This window comes from Heloderma suspectum, chromosome 3, assembly GCF_057233095.1.
Source record: "Heloderma suspectum isolate Gila_16-S chromosome 3, 16-S_ref, whole genome shotgun sequence".
Lineage (NCBI taxonomy): Eukaryota > Metazoa > Chordata > Lepidosauria > Squamata > Helodermatidae > Heloderma > Heloderma suspectum.
In genome coordinates, this window is record NC_139460.1 from 32,821,676 (window position 1) to 32,838,924 (window position 17,249).

Consider the following 17,249-nt stretch of genomic DNA (forward strand, 5'->3'; position numbering starts at 1 on the left):
GCACATGCATCCAGTTACTTTAAAGCTCTGTGCGATGCAAAAAAACTTACTCTAAGTTCTCTGCTATTCGTAAGAATGCAGGGGAGGATCTGTGTGCTGCTGGGTACGTGGCCTTGCAAGAAGGCCAAGGATACTTACCTCAGGCAAGCAGCTTTCTGGAGGCCTGTCAAAGATTATGAGGAAAATGGAAAGTTGATTTTAAAAGCCTCACCCCTTTCTGGACTCCATAGAGAGATCCATCATTCCATTCAACTGGAATGTTCTTGTAAACACAAAGCAAAAAATCAACTTTGTAAGACAAAAATTACAATGGTGAAAGACCATAGAAGGTCCCAGATTCACTATCCGGCATCTCCAGGTAGGGCTGGAAAGACTCCTGTCTGAAACGCTGGAGAGCTACTGCCAGATAACATTGGCAATACTGGGCTAGATGGACCAGTGATCTGACTCAGTATAATTTATTATTTTTATTTATTTAAAATATTTCTTGGCCACCTTTCAGGGCAGAAGCCCTCCCAAGGTGCCTTACAACAATACATAAATACAATTAAAATATTAAAAGTGATAAAAATATAAAAACAATAAAAGCCAACAATAAAACCAACAACGATGTTAACAGCAGCAACAGCAACAATAGCAGTCATATCAAGACAAGGCCAAGGTAAAGTAATATGTTTTCAAGGCCTTCTTAAAAGTCTGCAATGACGGAGCATGGCGGACCTCCGATGGCAGCTTGTTCCAAAGGCGTGGGGTCACTGCAGAGAAGGCCCTCTCATGTGTGGTCACCCACCTGACTGCTCTCACGGGTGGGCAAATTAGAAGGGATAAGGCAGCTTCCTATGTTCCTAAAATACATGTTCTATTAAGTAGGGGAAAAACTGGTGTAGTATTTGTTACCAAGACAAATCTGGACTGTTGTAGTAATTCCAGATGATATGATCATTTAAAATATTTTTAAAGAACATGGAAAACTGAGCTACTAATGCTTAGGTAGCTCACAAGCTGGACTTCCTGAAAAGTAGGCCAATCCATGAAAAGACAAGCATCAACAAATAGAGCAGTTTTGGATAAATCCTCCCCTATCCATTCTTCCTAGTCTGCTCACTGCCATTGGAAAAAGATCTGAAAGGAGTTAGCTTGTTCAATAACCCTGTTGCGTCCTTCCCTGGCCATTTAATTAGAACACATGTTTAAAGACTCTTCAGGCACAAGGACATGCTGTACCAGTACAAACCTAAGAGGTATTAAGAACTCTCAGTGCAGAATCCTCTGCAGGAAATCAAATACCCATCTGGTGTTTGAGATATAGCCATCTGTGCCAAAAAAATATATATCCACAACCAGGAAGATTAAATGCCATCACAACACAATGTCCAAATGTATGCAAAAGCAAATGATTTATTCTACTAGTTGCAGTCAGGGCTGTCCTGCGGTGACAAGATGGCTTTCAGAGCCCTTGGGAGAGGATGCAAGAGGATGAGTGAAAATGGAGGAGGAAGCATTAATGTAATGCAAAAGATTAATCTGGCACAAATAAGTGTACCATGGGGATTCAATGGCCCCCTAACAACACCAGGACAAATGCATTAAACTACAATGACCAAGAGCAATAAGGCCTATACACATTGGACTTTACCCATCTATGCAAGAAGGATTTATTACAAGAAGCGCTTCATATGGAGCAAAATAAAGGTTATGAAGGAGGAAGAGAGGGATGCACTACTGATCGAGGAAGCCCAAGACCTAGAACAGGCATCTACGTGGAAGGACCTTAAGCCAATCTGTGCACAACGTTGCTTTAGTCTAGCCTTCCCCAACTAGGTGCCCTCCAGATATTCTGGATTACAACTCCTAGCATTCCCGAATATTGGCAATGCTGGCTGGGGCTAATGGGAGTTGAAGTCCAAAATATCTGGAGGGCACCGGGTTGGGAAGACTGAACTAAAGCAACTCTGTGCACAGATTGGCTTAAGGTCCTTCCATGTAGATGCCTGTTCGGGCTGTTCTTAGTCTATCAGTCTCCTCAAGCAACTAGCAAAAATGTACATAAGGTGCCTTAGCTGTTCACTCATCCAGCAACTGTCCCTGTCCTTGCCCTGATCTGCCCAACTGAAAAGTGTAATTTTTTTAAGCAATACTGTGCACTCAAAACAGTTGTCACTCATACAATAATTATTTTTACTAAGCAAGATGTCTTTATGTACCTATGAAGAACTACATTCTAACTTCTGCCCTGAAAATCCCACAGCCATAGAAGCCAACTCTGTAAGTCCCTTCTGGGTAAAGTTACAGGTAGGGATGGCAGAGAATTTCTCCCCGAATCTTCGGGGGGCCGAGCGCCAACGCATTCGGCCCCCCGAATCGGCGGTGAAATTCTCCGCCACCCCCCCGGGATGGGACTTACCTTTGGCGAATGTCCCTCCCAGCGGCAGGTCCCGGCGGCGGTTCATCGGCCTTTCGTCGGGGGTGGGGGCGGCAGCCGGTCTTCCGACCGGCCGCCACCACCGCCATTACAAAGTGTAAAAACAAAACAAAACCCCGTGATAGGCTACGTAACGATTAACGTAGCCTATCACGGCTAGATTTCCAAAGTCAGCCGTGATAGGCTACGTAAATCGTTATGTAGCCTATCACGGGTGACTTTGAAAAATAAAAAAAAAGCGCGTACGCAAATGGCGGCACCCTATGGGCGCCACCATTTGCATTCCTTATTTGGTCCCGGTAGTCTACGTAAAGATTTACGTAGACTACGCCGTAGTCTACGTAAATCTTTACGTAGACTACCGGGACCAAATAAGGAACGCAAATGGCGGCGCCCATAGGGCGCTGCCATTTGCATACGCGCTTTTATTTTTCTCAAAGTCACCCGTGATAGGCTACGTAACGATTTACGTAGCCTATCATGGCTGACTTTGGAAATCTAGCCGTGATAGGCTACGTTAATCGTTACGTAGCCTATCACGGGGTTTTTTTGTTTTGTTTTGTTTTTACACTTTGTTTCGCGGCTGGGGAGACGGGGCGCTTCTCCCAGGCCTGAATTTCGGCCGGGCGAGGTGGGAAGCCTCCCCCCCGGCCTGAATTTCAGCCGGGCGAGGTGGGACGCCTCCCCCCCCTCGCCTGAACTTCGGGGGGAGAAGCGAAGCGCCTCCCCCCCACCGCAAAGCCAAGCTGCGAAAAGGTAAGTGACTTTCGTACATCCCTAGTTACAGGAGCTACACAAATTGCATGAATGTTACTTGATTAAAATATTAGGAATCAGTAGCAGAAGTTGTAATGTTGTAAACAATGCCAAGTGCAAAGTTGTGCAATGAAAATAGTAGAGAGGAATGATGGATAAAATACTCAGGACCATGGCAAGAAGCAAGCAGGAGCAGTAAAATATGGAGTGTGGCTCACAGAGAGATACCCCATCAACTAGAGTCCACAATACAGATTCTCTTGGGCTTGAAGCCTTGGTTTAAAAGCTATTCATATCAGTCATCAGTTTCCATGCTTCAAACACAGCCATTTCTCAAGGGGTGAGGAACAAAACTATTTATGAGCTAAAATGATCCAATTCAATGCTGTTGTGCCCAATAATGGCCACATAATTATTTTCTAGAAGTTCATTAAAAGGGATTATTTAACAGCAACTATTTGTGGAGGTGGGGGGGGGTGAGTACAGCAGGAAAAAGCAGTACCATTAATTCACCCAGTGATTCCAGTTATTCCATGTTAGAAGTACTAAAAAAAAACCTCAGTTACACTGTCAAGCAAAATTCAAGGGCTACTATATCAAAACAGTGATTAAAACACAATTTAAATATGTGAATTCACTGCAGAGGTGCCATGTTCTCAATTAGTACTAAATACTAACCCAGTACTGTCTCGGGTTTCATTAGCTGCCCTCAAACTAAACTTGTTTCCACATAAAACAAAAAAATTCACAGATGCAATTCCTTTAAACCATTACAAATCCATTCATTATGGTAAATGAGACATTATACAAACTAAACACTTTAGAACACTAAAAATACAAAATCAGCATTTTGAAACATGTCTTCAGAAATTCAAAGTTGGTACTTACCACTTCTTCCAAGGCAGCACTTCTCCCAAAAGAGCAAGTGAGGTGTGTGAGGCAGTTAACGAACGAAGAAAAAAGTTCATTTGGAATGGCTGTTAATATATTGCGAGGAAATACAGTGATCAAGTTGCTGATTATACTGGATATCCCCACTGCTTCAGAGTCCTCTATCTCAATTCTGTAGGTACAAGAATTTTTTTAAAAAAACAGAGAAAAGAGTCAATAATTTTATTGATTTATTCAAATCAAGACCATTTGCGGTATCTTCAGAAAGCAGTTCTGTGCCACTGTTGGAAGTTACAAACATCAGGAAACAAGTCCCTCCCTCCCACTACAAGCCTAAATCCACAGAAGCAAGCATATTACATACCCATTGATAGTGTTGAGCAATCCCTCAATGAAGTGAGCTAAGTAATCAACTTGAGAACTTTCATCTGGAAACACTGGCCCATGAAGAGAGGCTAGCTGGGCTAGGCACTGCAGTGAGTCTTGTGCCATATCTGTGTCTTCTCTAATTTTTCGATGCACCTTTTTGGAAGCGAGAGGGTTAACCCATCAGGGGGTGGGAGGAGGAAATAAGACGTTCTTTTATCATAGTCACGTGGCTTACAATCCTAAAGCGCGCGCACACATGCACATGGAGCTTGCTCTAGTTTCTACTAAATTTGAAATCACGGTCCATTATTTTTAGGCATGTAAACCTTCCATGCTGCCCTCTCAATATATCAACTTCATAAGCCATATTTAATTAGTCAAAGAACAACGCTTCACTGGGACCTACCTACATGTTGAACTGTCTATGCATGTTGAGTCTTAGAGAGGAACAGATGCCAGCCAGTCAGACATGCTGCTACTTCTAAAAACAGCAATAATGACAGCCATCTGTATTATGCTAACTATGCCTGGGCTACAGCGTCTTGCTAAAGTTAGTCGACAAGTTCAATCAAGATTATATAGATGCTTCTTTATAAGAGGTAAACACAGAACCCTCGGGAAACCAAATTCATTTTTCTTGTAGTGAAATCCTGTTATTCATTTACAGATTTCTCTTAATTCTCTTATCTCCGTGGGTAGGACTGCTCCACTCTTGAGTGCTAGCTTCCATAGGAGGTCTTCACTGACAAAAAAATAATCTCAACAAAATATTCATTTGTTGACTGAGCATTTATGAGAAAATATGGACATTAAGAGACCGACTATAAAGCAAGTCCTTTGGATGCAAAGTAGAGCATGTGGAATTAAACGTCAAGGCATACTGCTCTTATGATTCAATACAATGACATTATATAGAACAATGCAATACTTAGACCACCATTAAACAAATGTTATGTTTCAAATATTCAGCAACACAGTAATTAAAAAATAATAATAGTGTCTGAAACAATCTATGGGCATGAATTAAAATATTTTATTTTGTTCCTTTTTATTGTATTTATATAGCCACTCCATAACAAATTCTCTGGGCAGCTCACAAAACAAATGCAGCATTAAAACATAACATAAAACAATAAACACTATTACAAATTAAAGCACATTTTAAAACTGAGAGGTATTTTATTTTTTAAGATATTTCATATTTAACAATATATGTCATCTCAGAAAGATTTTAAGCTTCTCCAGTCCAAAAACGAGAAGTTAAGTGGCTATAAATCACAATACTAGATTCTGTTCTATTAAAGCCATACTGTGAGTTATTTAAATTGGATTGACTATAGCCATTTATTTCTCATTGACTAATTAAAACATGCACTGCTCAAACTGAGTCACAAACGCTGCAAGTAACCTCTGCAAACCAGGGCTTTTTAAGCATAGTTGAGAGTTTGCTGATTTAGAGACTCAGTAAGTCATTAATAAACTGATAGACATATTAGTCGCAATTTCATCAGTATGGATCTGATATCTAATGAGAGTCTAAGTGTGTCTGGTGAAAAGAGTGCTAAAATCTGAAGAACAGTTATTTTGCAAACAAATGTAAACTTTTTACCTAGAGACTTTTTAACAGAGAATTATATTAGAAAGGGTTAACCTGTAGACTCAGAAGCTATTTGCTTCAGGAGGTTCCCAGCTGACAGTAGCAACTGTCTGGGTTGTCTAGACAGCTGTTCAGATTGTGTGCAGCTGTTAAGTGGTCTGCCAGCAAGTTTTTCACCTTTTTAAAAATGCTTGAGATAAAAAAACTTACAAGTAACTATGTACACACAACAGCGAAAGTTGTCGAGAGAATTAATACACTATACAAAAGGTTTACTATATGCTATTCATCATCTAGACAAAGTTTTGAATACGCTTGGCTTTGAAAGCAATAACCTCAAATTCCAGCAATACAGAATTTCTATTTTGGGAGATAAACTAAACTGGCTTCTTCATAAATTTTCCAGGTCAGTAATCTAATACTAAAAGCACAATCCTTTTCTCCATGAACTTTCACAGATTTGGGGCTTTTAACTAATTTAACACAGGAATCCAATGCCTACTTATGTGGGGAAAATAAACTCCACTGAACATGAAAAGGGCTGGGTGAAAATTTCCTGAAAAGAGCTCAGCTCAAGGCAATAAAGGCTGTTTCACATGTGATGCCACAACTCCTTACAGGGAGATAAGACCTGTGCAGAAAAGCCATATGCACACTTTTCATGTGTGGCAAACACCTGAGGCAAAGCAGATACACACATTGCACATGGCAGCGTAAACACAGGTTTCCTACATGGAAACATTATCCACGTAGGAAACTGCCGAGAGGAAGCAGTTTTAAGCTGCCTTTAACTTTGTTATGCTGCATATGCCTGGTGCCTTACTAGGGAGCAGGCAGAGAGCAATCTTCTTTTCACCATAACATTAATTGATGTTAATTAACTGAAATTAATTAATTTTACCTGAATATCAATATTGAAGAAGCTCAGCAAAGTTAATAGATGCCCCAACACTACCTGCTTGGTTTGAACCTCATCCAATATGAAATACTGTTAAATATTTATCATGGGAAATGCTATTCCCCATTTTTATTCACCAAACAAGATCTTAAACAACTATGTTGACCCAGTGTGCAGGAACACTTATGCTGAGGAAGATTTCTGTGTCTCTTGTTCCACAAGCTGAGCTTTCATTCAATAGGCACATATACAGGCACAGTCTCTGATGAAAAACAATGTACGCTATAGAAATATCTTTGTTTGGCAAAGCACAGAATGTCATTTATGCAACTCTTACCTGAATTCTTCCTACCTCATCCAAGAGTGGGAGAAGAAGATGCAACAACAATTTTAGAAAGAAGCAATTGTAGCAGCAGCTTTGTTGCTACTAAACTAGCAAAACAGGAGAATGGGACTTACTGTAAAGAAAAGCTCCATAACTCTGCTGTCCAGGAGGGTCTCACGCCAGGACTCTGTTGGCTTTAGCATCACATTTTGTGAGGATTCAAACATAGCTATATAATGTCTGCCTAGTTATCTGGTGTCAAGGTCAACAACAGCATTCCGATTTGGCTTTAAAAAAAAAAAATCCCAGATACAACAGGTCCCATTCAGAAAAGAATGCAATGGAAACAAACTTTAAGCTGCTTCACATACACAGCATAATTCATGCATGAGGACAAGGAATAAAAGGTATTAAGTACTGAAAAAAAGAATGCCCTAGGAATGCCAGATAACAGTTTGATCACAATGACGAGACATTCCATAGTGGCACAATCACTTTAATAATCGTCCCGATGAGACAGGAGAAGAAAGGGAACCGAAAAATGATACCACACTCAACAGGTATGCAACTTGTGTAAAATATGTTTTTTAAAAACATTTTAAAATGTTCCTAGGTCAATTCATCAGATGGCTGTATGGGAATTTAAGACTTTCCCTTTAAATCTATTAACCTTAATATGTACAAAAGGCTTCACAGAATGACCCTGATTTTGTGTTCATTTTGTGAAGGAGGACAAATGGAAATGTCTATCTATCTATCTTCCAGAGTAGGATTAATGAATACATGTTTCAAACTTTGGAGTTTTACTACCCAATACTATGCAGATTTACTCAGAAATCTATCTGAAGTCTCACTGATTTCATGCGGTTTACTTTCAGGTAAATGTGCATAAGACTGCAGCCTTAGTATATGAAACAAGGGACATCCATTAAGTTCTTGTGGGGCTAAAGTTCCCAGAGTAGGAGACTAAAAGAAGGGAGGGAACCATTATTAAATATACAAAGTTAGTGCAAAAACACAGATACGATGTCTGCTTCTACACTGGAAATGTGCAAATGTGAACAATTGCAGTCAATGCTAGCCCAAACTTATAAAAAGCTATGAATATTTAAAACCTATGCCAACTATGTAGAATACTGGTTGTAGTTTAACCTATCATATTTGTCACCCATAGAAAGATATTTCATTCTTTTTTTAGTTCCATTGTAAAGCTGGAAAAACGAATGGTCTTAAGGGCAAAATTTCTTAGGTAACACATATTTTTTCTTAAAGATGCACAGCACAGCTTTCCGGGGCCTCAAAAGATAAAGAATACTTGTATAATATCAAACCTAGAGTAGAAAATCTCATTGCACCCCACATATTGCCCTATCAGAAAGGGGGGGTCCCCCTGAAAATTCCTACTGCCACACAAAGAAACAATGTCAGTGTTGTCAGAATAAATTAATTTCACAATTATTTGACTTTCAACAAAACAAACTACAATTAAGGCTTTTCCTTCAAGGTGTACATGCACCTTCGTTTTTAAAGACAAGGTTTACTGTTCAAAACCTGCCCTCTTAAGTACCCTGAACTGTTTATGAATTTGGCCAGCACAGCAAAATTCTAACAAGGTATTAATTACTCCAAGGAACACAATGTTCATTTTAGGACTCAGTCTTAGGTGCATGTACACCTTGAAGGAAAAGCCTTAATTGTAGTTTGTTTTGTTGAAAGTCAAATCATTGTAAAATTAATTTATTCTGACAGCACTGACATTGCTTCTTTGTGTGGCAATAGGAATTTTCAGGGGGACCCCCCCTTTCTTAGGCATAAAGTCTTAGGCATAAAGTTTCTATCTAAAAGTTGCCATTTTAATTCTGGATAAAGACAATTTTGTAAATTCATAATATTTAAAGTAGTGTAATAAATGTTGGGGGAGGGAAAAGGAGATAATCACACTCTGCTGTACGTGTGTTTAGGGTGAGAGCCGAAGTTACAGCTGTTCATTTTGGCCGAAAATGTAAGTTTGTTAGTTACTCTATTTCAAAATGTAGTCTAGCACTTGTGGAGGGGCTTGTTTATCCTTTTCAATTAATACTTATTTCCTAGAACAGAAAAACCCATCTGGAGTTAAGACAATAGTAAATAGATACCAGTTAAAGAACAAAGTTAGGGATACCATTTCCTCTACTATTGTTCGCCTTTCTCTTGTAAATCTTAAAATGCTCTTTGATCTTGTATGCATAAACGGGAGTGACATCCAGACTCAGCCCAGCACAGACGCGACATTGCTGATCTCTTAATCACGATTCTGAATTTGGAAGTGAACGAGAGACTCACATTCTGTCTCCTCCTCTTCCTTCCATGCCAATTCTTCCACTCTCCATGTCACCTTTAACCACCGTTTGACATTATATCTGCACATACACTAAACATGATTAACTCTAATTAGTTTCCCTCTTAACCAGCATTTTCAAATCCATTTTAAAGGTTAAGAGGGAACTTGGTTAGCTTTGCCACAAATGTAACAACTCATGATAAAAAACAAGTGAAAGGAGAGGGGGATTCTTGAGGAAAAGGCGAAGGGGGAGGGGTGTATGTGCGCAAGCCCACAGTCTTGACCATAGCTCTTGTTGGTCTGTTTCTTCCCCCGCCCCCTCTAAGTCCTCCCAAATATGCATAAGCCACTACCTTATTTTGGGACGGCCCCATTTTGCTTCCAAACTGAGAGACACTGGACCACATTTGGTATTAGAGGGAAGAAGTAGGACTTGCAACCAATCATTGCATTGTGGAGTTCTCCTGTTCAGGGAAATAGTCAGGCAGCCATGACCTTTTCCAGGATTCTGTTCCCCAACCCAGTCTTTAAACTCCTCCTTCCCCGGCCCCACTGTGCATGCTCCATTCCCACTGGGATGTTGGGGGTGGGGTGTTGACCCCTTAGGTTTTTTCCCCATTTGTACTTCTGTAAACCTTGGGTTCTTCCCGAGCCTACTGATACCTCTCTCTTGTGCATGGGTGTGGCTGTTTTGGCTACAAAAGAACTGGCACTCAGAGAATGAATTCACTATTAGAATATAGGGTAAGGATAGCAATTAGTATTTACATAACCAAATGGTTTTGATGGCAACATGTAGAATTCACATTGCCCTGTTTATAAATCCCTAAGTATATTAGTACACCATGCCTAGTTTTTTCATGTAGAGGAGGCAGCAATGCCTAGATGGGTTGGCATTTTTTCCTGGGGTGAGAGGAGAACAAAGTATGTAGCTGCACCTAAGGTTTAGAACTCAACTGCCTAGGGAGGCTTACTTTGTTTCCTCTTTTGCTACCTTTCTAGTGTGATAAAACTGTGCTTATTTTTAAACTCTAAAAGCGTTCTGATTTGCTTTCAGTGTGAGATGTATTGCTGCCGCATTTAAGTATCTATATTGTTTAATCTGAGATTACTGCTTCCTCTTTTGTCTTATTGCTATTTCATATTTTTCTGTTTTTATTCTATTGAATTGGTTTTTTCTGTTTTTAAACCTTTTTGTAAGTCTTATTGGGCATTTGTATGACTGGAAAGGCAGCATATAAATACTCAGATAAAGCTTCACCGCAGGCACACGCTTAATTACAAACACTGATTCTGCATCCTTTAGATCTAGCAGTCTAATTCTAGCTGATAACTAGCTCTGGTTTTGATGTGATTTTTGTCTTTCTACAGATGCTTAGTCAAATAATAAGGATGTATTTGCATAGAGGAACCCCTGTGTGATTGGTAAAGCATGCAGCATAATTAGCTCTTTGGCAATGAATTCAGAATAGAAATTCCGAAGCTTACACTTTCCCCAGGATTGTTTGTCAAGATCAGGAGATGTTTCCTACTTGTAATAAGTGATCCTAATAAGGATATAATTTGGAGGAAGAAAATTCCAGCTTAAGACCTGATTGGCCAGTGCAAGGTAACGCTGAAAGACCGAAGACATCTGAGCATTAAGGTTTTCCCGCCGGCTGAATTCCTGTAGTACCTCTACTGTAAGCATGAAGATCTGTCGGAGGTCGTCCTCCTATGCAGAATAAGAACAAACATTTTAATAAGCTTCCATTGGGGCATAATGTAGAGTATCAGGCTAAAAAAAAAAGGTTTGCTTTTTGTTCTATATGCGATCTGAACATAGGAATTAAAACTAGTCAGACCACTGGTCCATCTACCTCAGTGTTGTCTACACTACCTGGCAGTAGCTCTCCATGACTTGAGACAGTGGCTGGATTCACACAACATGCTAATCCACACTCAGCGGTTGAGTGCAGGTTGTTGATGAACTACGGGTTAGCACGTTGTCCAAGCTCAGGACATTTTCTGCAGGGTGGCTTGTTAACCACCGTAAACGGCCCAACAACAAACCATGTTTTCCCAAGGTGGCTTGTTCGAGAAAAATAAGCCACACTGCATAGTTAACACGCTACCCTGCAGAAAATGTCCTGGGTTTGGACAACACACTAACCCACGGTTCAACAACAACCCACACTCAACCACTGAGTGTTAGCATGTTGTCTGAACCCAGCCAGTGGCTGGAGATGCTAACTAACTGGTGATGCCAAAGACTGAAGCATGCAAACCATGTGTTCTATGACTGAACTATGGCCCAAGGTATCAGTAAACAGCTTTTCTCAGATGACAAATGTAGGGTGATAGAGTAAACACATGTGTGTGAGTGAGTGTGTGTGTGTGTGTGTGTGTGTGGATAACAGTATCACGGAGGCAGATCTCACCTACTACCTACACTCCTTTCATCTATTGTGCATACAGACGCTATCCTTATTTTCATGTACACATTTGTAAGTGGAACTGGTCTTTCCTTATCCATATTTCTTTTCATAAAAATACAAACATATCATTTGTTTACCTGAAATATTCGTTTGCAGTTACCATGGAACTCCATGCTTAGGCCAATGTTGCTGGTTTTACTTGAACTTGAGAACTCGCTCAATAATGCCGTTAAAATGGAACAAGCCAATGTTTGCTGTAAGAATTGAGGGGGAGGGGGGACACTAAACTGAGTTATTTGGTGTAGTAGCTTTGGACTGTGTCTTAATACGCTACATCAGGTATTTTACTCATTTTAAGAAAAGCAAAACATGCCATTTCCAAAATGTCTCAGATTCTGATCAGAAATAGCAAAAGCAGTTGCAGCACATCAATTCCCTTCTAGAGTTTTTGTTCAAGACAGCATAGCTGCTGTGACATGAAAAAGTACCATTCATTCACCATGATGGCTATTGCTCCAGAGTTATACACTTTAAGATAGTTTGTACTAGAATTCAAAGTCTGATGTGTAAATGACAAATTACTATTTTATAACATTAGATCTAAACTCATTGTTTTGAGTTTTATATTTCAAATACCTCGCAATTCATCAGTCCAGAACATACATAATATATGGTTAGAGACTGGGAGGGTTAAGAAACTGAGAGCAGGCTATGGTATTGTGTACTTCCTTCCCCTTGCTCACAAATACCCCCGCCCCTGCCCCAAACACACATTATGTCTGTACTTATTTATTTTTTAAAAATAAATCACACTTTATGCTGAAACAGCACAAAGAGGCTAACATAAACTTAATAAAACAGGAAAATACATAAAAGATACAAGTTAAACACAGAGCAGACATCTCAGCCAGAATAAAGAGACTTACAAACACAGCATTAAAAGGCCTGGGTGAATAGGACACGCTTTGTCGGGCACCAGAAAGGCATCCAATCTGTGTCACATAAGCCTCCATGGGGGGATCATTCCAGAACTGGAGCACCACAACTGAAAGGCCCCACATAAAGGGAACCAGAGAATTGAATAGACAAGCAGGCAGTCTCATGTGGACTGGGCTCCGAAGTGGATGAAGCCAATGCAGATGTTTTAAAACTGGCAAGGTATGTGCCATAAACCCAGTCCCAGTTAGTAATCTAGCTGCTGCATTTTATGCTAACTGCAGTATCCAAACCATCTTCAGAAGCAGCCCCACCTACACTCCACTGCAGTGATCCAAACAGCATGTTACCAGAGCATGGATAACTGTTGCCAAGCTACCCCTGTCCAAGGAAGGCAGTAATTGACACACCTGCTTTCACAGGTGACAAGCATTTTGTGCCACCAAGGCCAAGAAGCAAAATCCAGAAGAGCAGCATGAGACATCTCAAAATACCATGCTGGCTGGGGATGATTAGGGTGGTAGTCCAACACATCCGGAGGATATCAGGTTAGGCAAGTCTGGCCTAGAGCATTTGCAGGATCTCCAGCCATACTAGGTGGAAACTCCAAAAGCTCTCAGGAATCCATCCGGATCCATTAGTTTAGCCTTCCCCTACATGGTGCCCTCCAGATGTTTTGGATAACAATCCTCAGCATTCCTGACTATCGGCTATGCTGGGTGGGGCTGATGGGAGTTGAAGTCCAAAACATCTGGAGGGCACCTGGCTGGGAAAGGCTGCATTAGCTTCTGGTGGCAGAGCGCTATAATGGTCCCATACCCTTATAGAGGGAACAAGTCAGAGACAGTGTAAACCTCAGGCATATGTCTTAACCACAGTTAACATCAATCAATTTGTGGCCTCCTCCTGATATCTTCAAACAAGTAACATTGCCCAGACCATCTTCAATCTCTACCAGTTGATTCTTTTCTTTGGGCATGAGACTGGGTTTGAGCAGCTAATTATTTTCTAGTTGCTATGACCCAAGTTTCCCAACATGGAGTGCCTGTTGTGCTTTCTGCCTTTCCAAAGTTTAATCAGCTTCATGACATAATTTACTGCAGAAAAAAAATGTATCAAAAAAGTACCTGAAATCCCACTATCTTCCATTATCTCCAAGAGAGTCCAAAACTGAATTAGATTTACTTTAAGATTAATTAACATTGGCAAAAAGAGACCAGTTTTACCAGAACACTGTAGCTGGTGGGAATTCTTGACTTTTAATAACCTCCAAGAGATGTCCACTATTATAAGAAAATAAGCCTAGCAACTGGGATTCCTTAACTGACTTGATTCCTAAAGCAACAGAATAGATACAGATCTTGACGACATGGGGCATTTCAACCATTTCTATAGCCTGATTCATATGAAAGGGCTATACACTGGCATGGGTTAGTAAAATCTTGCTGGTTTCCTAGCAATCTCTTATATAAGGCTCCAATGCCCTCCTGATTAAAGTTTTAAAGCTGACACGTTCACATTAGTAGTAACAGTAGTTAAGTTGTGTTTCCCAGAGAATAGTCTGAAGGCATCTGCTGTAGTTTTATCTTGGTAGTAAAGCAGGTCTTAGCTAGGCCAGCACCTTAGTAATGAAGTGGGTCTTAGCGAGTCCACCACCTTAGCTAGGCCAGCACCTCAATTTATGCCAGTGATCACCTTTGAGGAAGGGATGAAATGCAAATCTGTAGTTGTGAACTTGGTTGGCATCAGAATGCAAAAGGTTCAATAGTTTTCTGTCTATGCATGTTTAGACAGAAAAATATCCTACAACTCCCAGTATGCCCCAGCCAGAATGGTTGGCTGGGAATTATTCTGACAGAAAAAAGTCCTACATGCATAAGATTGCACCTGTAACCATCTAAAATTGCCAAATGCATACAGTACATAGACCTTCTTGCATACACAAATGATGTGTGCCTCTTGTGCCAAACTGGTTAAGCTTTTATGCTTAAGGCAAATTTTCAAGAACCAAAAGGCTGAATCATAATCTCATGACATCCACTTTTACTAGGAACACCCATACGTTACATGTTTCATTCTTCTCACAATGAAGAATAATAGATGTATACTACTACTGGCTTTACTCCTAGACTATTTGGAGCCAAGGTGCCAAGGATGGACAGAGGAACAGGAATTGTTAAAGGGTCATGCATGCCGGCAAGTGTCCAGGGGTTAAACGGAAATATGCACACTACCTCTGAACACCCGAAAGATTAAAGTCATGATGATACTATTTATGCGAGGTCACACAACAGCTGACAGTAGTGCCATCCACCCACCAACTGCAACATCTTTGTTCAGAAATGCCTCTGATGTCAGTACCTTGACCCCACAGACAGCTAGTTATCTCAGCCAGTATACACAAAATTAACATTCTTCCTTGCTATATAAATCCCAGACAGACCAAGCAAAAAAAGAAGAGACTTTTATGTGAAATATGCATTTAAGCTGAATTTAGTAGCTGATTGCAGTACTGAATTTGGGCTCCATATCCACAACAAATAAGTTTTATTTGATTTTCTAGATGTACACTCCTTATTGTCTGTTGATGGTATGTATGCAGATTATAGCTCTGATCCTAATGCTTGGTTTAATAGAGCGTTCTGAGTTTTGGCCTGCTTGCCTCTGAAGGTATGCTACAAAAATAAGAATAAATAGTAAATTTCAATTGTTAGGCAGGTCTATCTTTACCTTGTACTATCATATATTCCAAATAACCTAGATAATTCCATTCCTTTATATTTATAGTAGTATTTTATATTGCTATAATGGACTGGTACAGATGTAATCTTTCTGACCTCCTAACCATGCATCAGTGTGCATTGTGACTATACATGCTTTCTCCTTCCCTTCACAAATTCCCTCTCCCCTCCATGGTTTGCTTTAACCACAGTGAGCAGTGGTTAGGTCTGTATTGACACTATAACTAAAGTTAACACTAATTAAAATTGCCTCACCCCCATGGTTCACAAACCCACTTCAAACCCTGGTTGAGAAGAAAACTATGGATAGTGCCAATGCAAACATAATACTACACCATGATGGAAGCAAAAGAGAGCCAAAGGAAGTGCGTGAGTCCACAACAAATACTCGGTCTCCTAATGACAGTTAAATTTCAGAATGTTATATCTATCACAGGCCAATCTACGTAAATCATAGCACTGTACAATTAAATAGGACTCAAGAATTCCGGACACAAAAATGTCTATTTTTGACAACTTTTGACAAACTGGGTTAAAAGGAAATTTTTAGTAAGGAACTAGAGACAGAACATTAGCTTCATACCAGAGAAGACTGTACCTCATACAACTAGTTTGCCTCACTCACCAGAAATTTCATTAGTTCCACCATGAACAAACTACATACCCAAACAATAACCCCATCTGACAAAATAAAATAGTTCTCTTGTTTGGAGAGTGGATTGTCTCTTAGAATAGCCTGGCACTTACCCCAGTTGGGCTTTACTACCAGGAATATACTTTATAAAAGTTTGCCATGCTTAAAAGAGACTTTCAGCTGCTCTAACAGAAGATCAATAAGAATGTGCTAAGAGAGATTAACTGGGCAATCAGACACCCAATGGAAGAATAGTAGTCCCAGACAATTATTGTTCTTAAAAAAAAAAAAAAAGATCTAATGACACCCCCCCAAGTGTGTGTGTGTGTGTGTGTGTGTGTGTGAGGGAGAACTGAGAAACAGAATAGAGTATGAATATTTCTGCATGTTACTGTGCTCTTGAAAGTGTGACTAGTGCCTTCAAAAAGAATGTCACTGAAACTGAAAGTTAAAGCCATAATGAATGTTTGAAGGGATTTCGCACTTGTGTCTCGGGCTGTTGGTGGAATACGTGCACCGCTTTACTTGAGAGTGGTTAGATTACAGAGGATAAAAGGGATAAGAGTTCAAAGGCTGTTTAGGAAAATACAGAGGCTAGTGCACACCTGTCCAAAACACAGAATCTGATCAGAGAATTAATTTCAGCAGCTAAAACTGTTGTGCTTCCATCAGATATGCGTGTCCCAGTCACTAGCTCAATAAGGAGGGCTTGGGTTTGACCAGTTGCCTTTACAAGCACTTCTCAAAATAATAATATCCATTTGGAGAATGCCTGCGTGTGTGTGTCTTCATATCTACAGAAAAGTAAAGAGAGCAATGCACTTAGGGCCAAGAGGATTCGCAGTTTTGTTATCACAACATATGGAGCTAATCCTGCTGTCTTAAATCATTTCCAGTACTGTCAAGATGATTTATGGGGCTGCTGTTCTTCTCAAAAGCTTCT

The 17,249-nt window shown here is 40.1% G+C and overlaps 1 protein-coding gene across 7 annotated transcripts in view; it reads right to left on the reverse strand.

Annotated features, from left to right (window-relative positions):
• Positions 1-17,249, reverse strand: part of XPO4 (exportin 4) — an 86,422-nt gene that overhangs the window by 39,892 nt on the left and 29,281 nt on the right. For all 7 annotated transcript variants that reach the window (XR_014788999.1, XR_014788998.1, XM_084842841.1 and 4 more), the window contains 5 exons: positions 12,133-12,249; positions 11,139-11,292; positions 7,393-7,505; positions 4,434-4,591; positions 4,067-4,241 (listed from right to left, as the gene is read on the reverse strand). Coding sequence is in view for 5 of the 7 variants with exons in the window: in XM_084842841.1 (XP_084698967.1) it covers positions 4,067-4,241; positions 4,434-4,591; positions 7,393-7,505; positions 11,139-11,292; positions 12,133-12,249 (717 nt within the window). In the remaining 2 variants the exon portion in view is untranslated. The remainder of the gene's footprint in view (positions 1-4,066; positions 4,242-4,433; positions 4,592-7,392; positions 7,506-11,138; positions 11,293-12,132; positions 12,250-17,249) is intronic.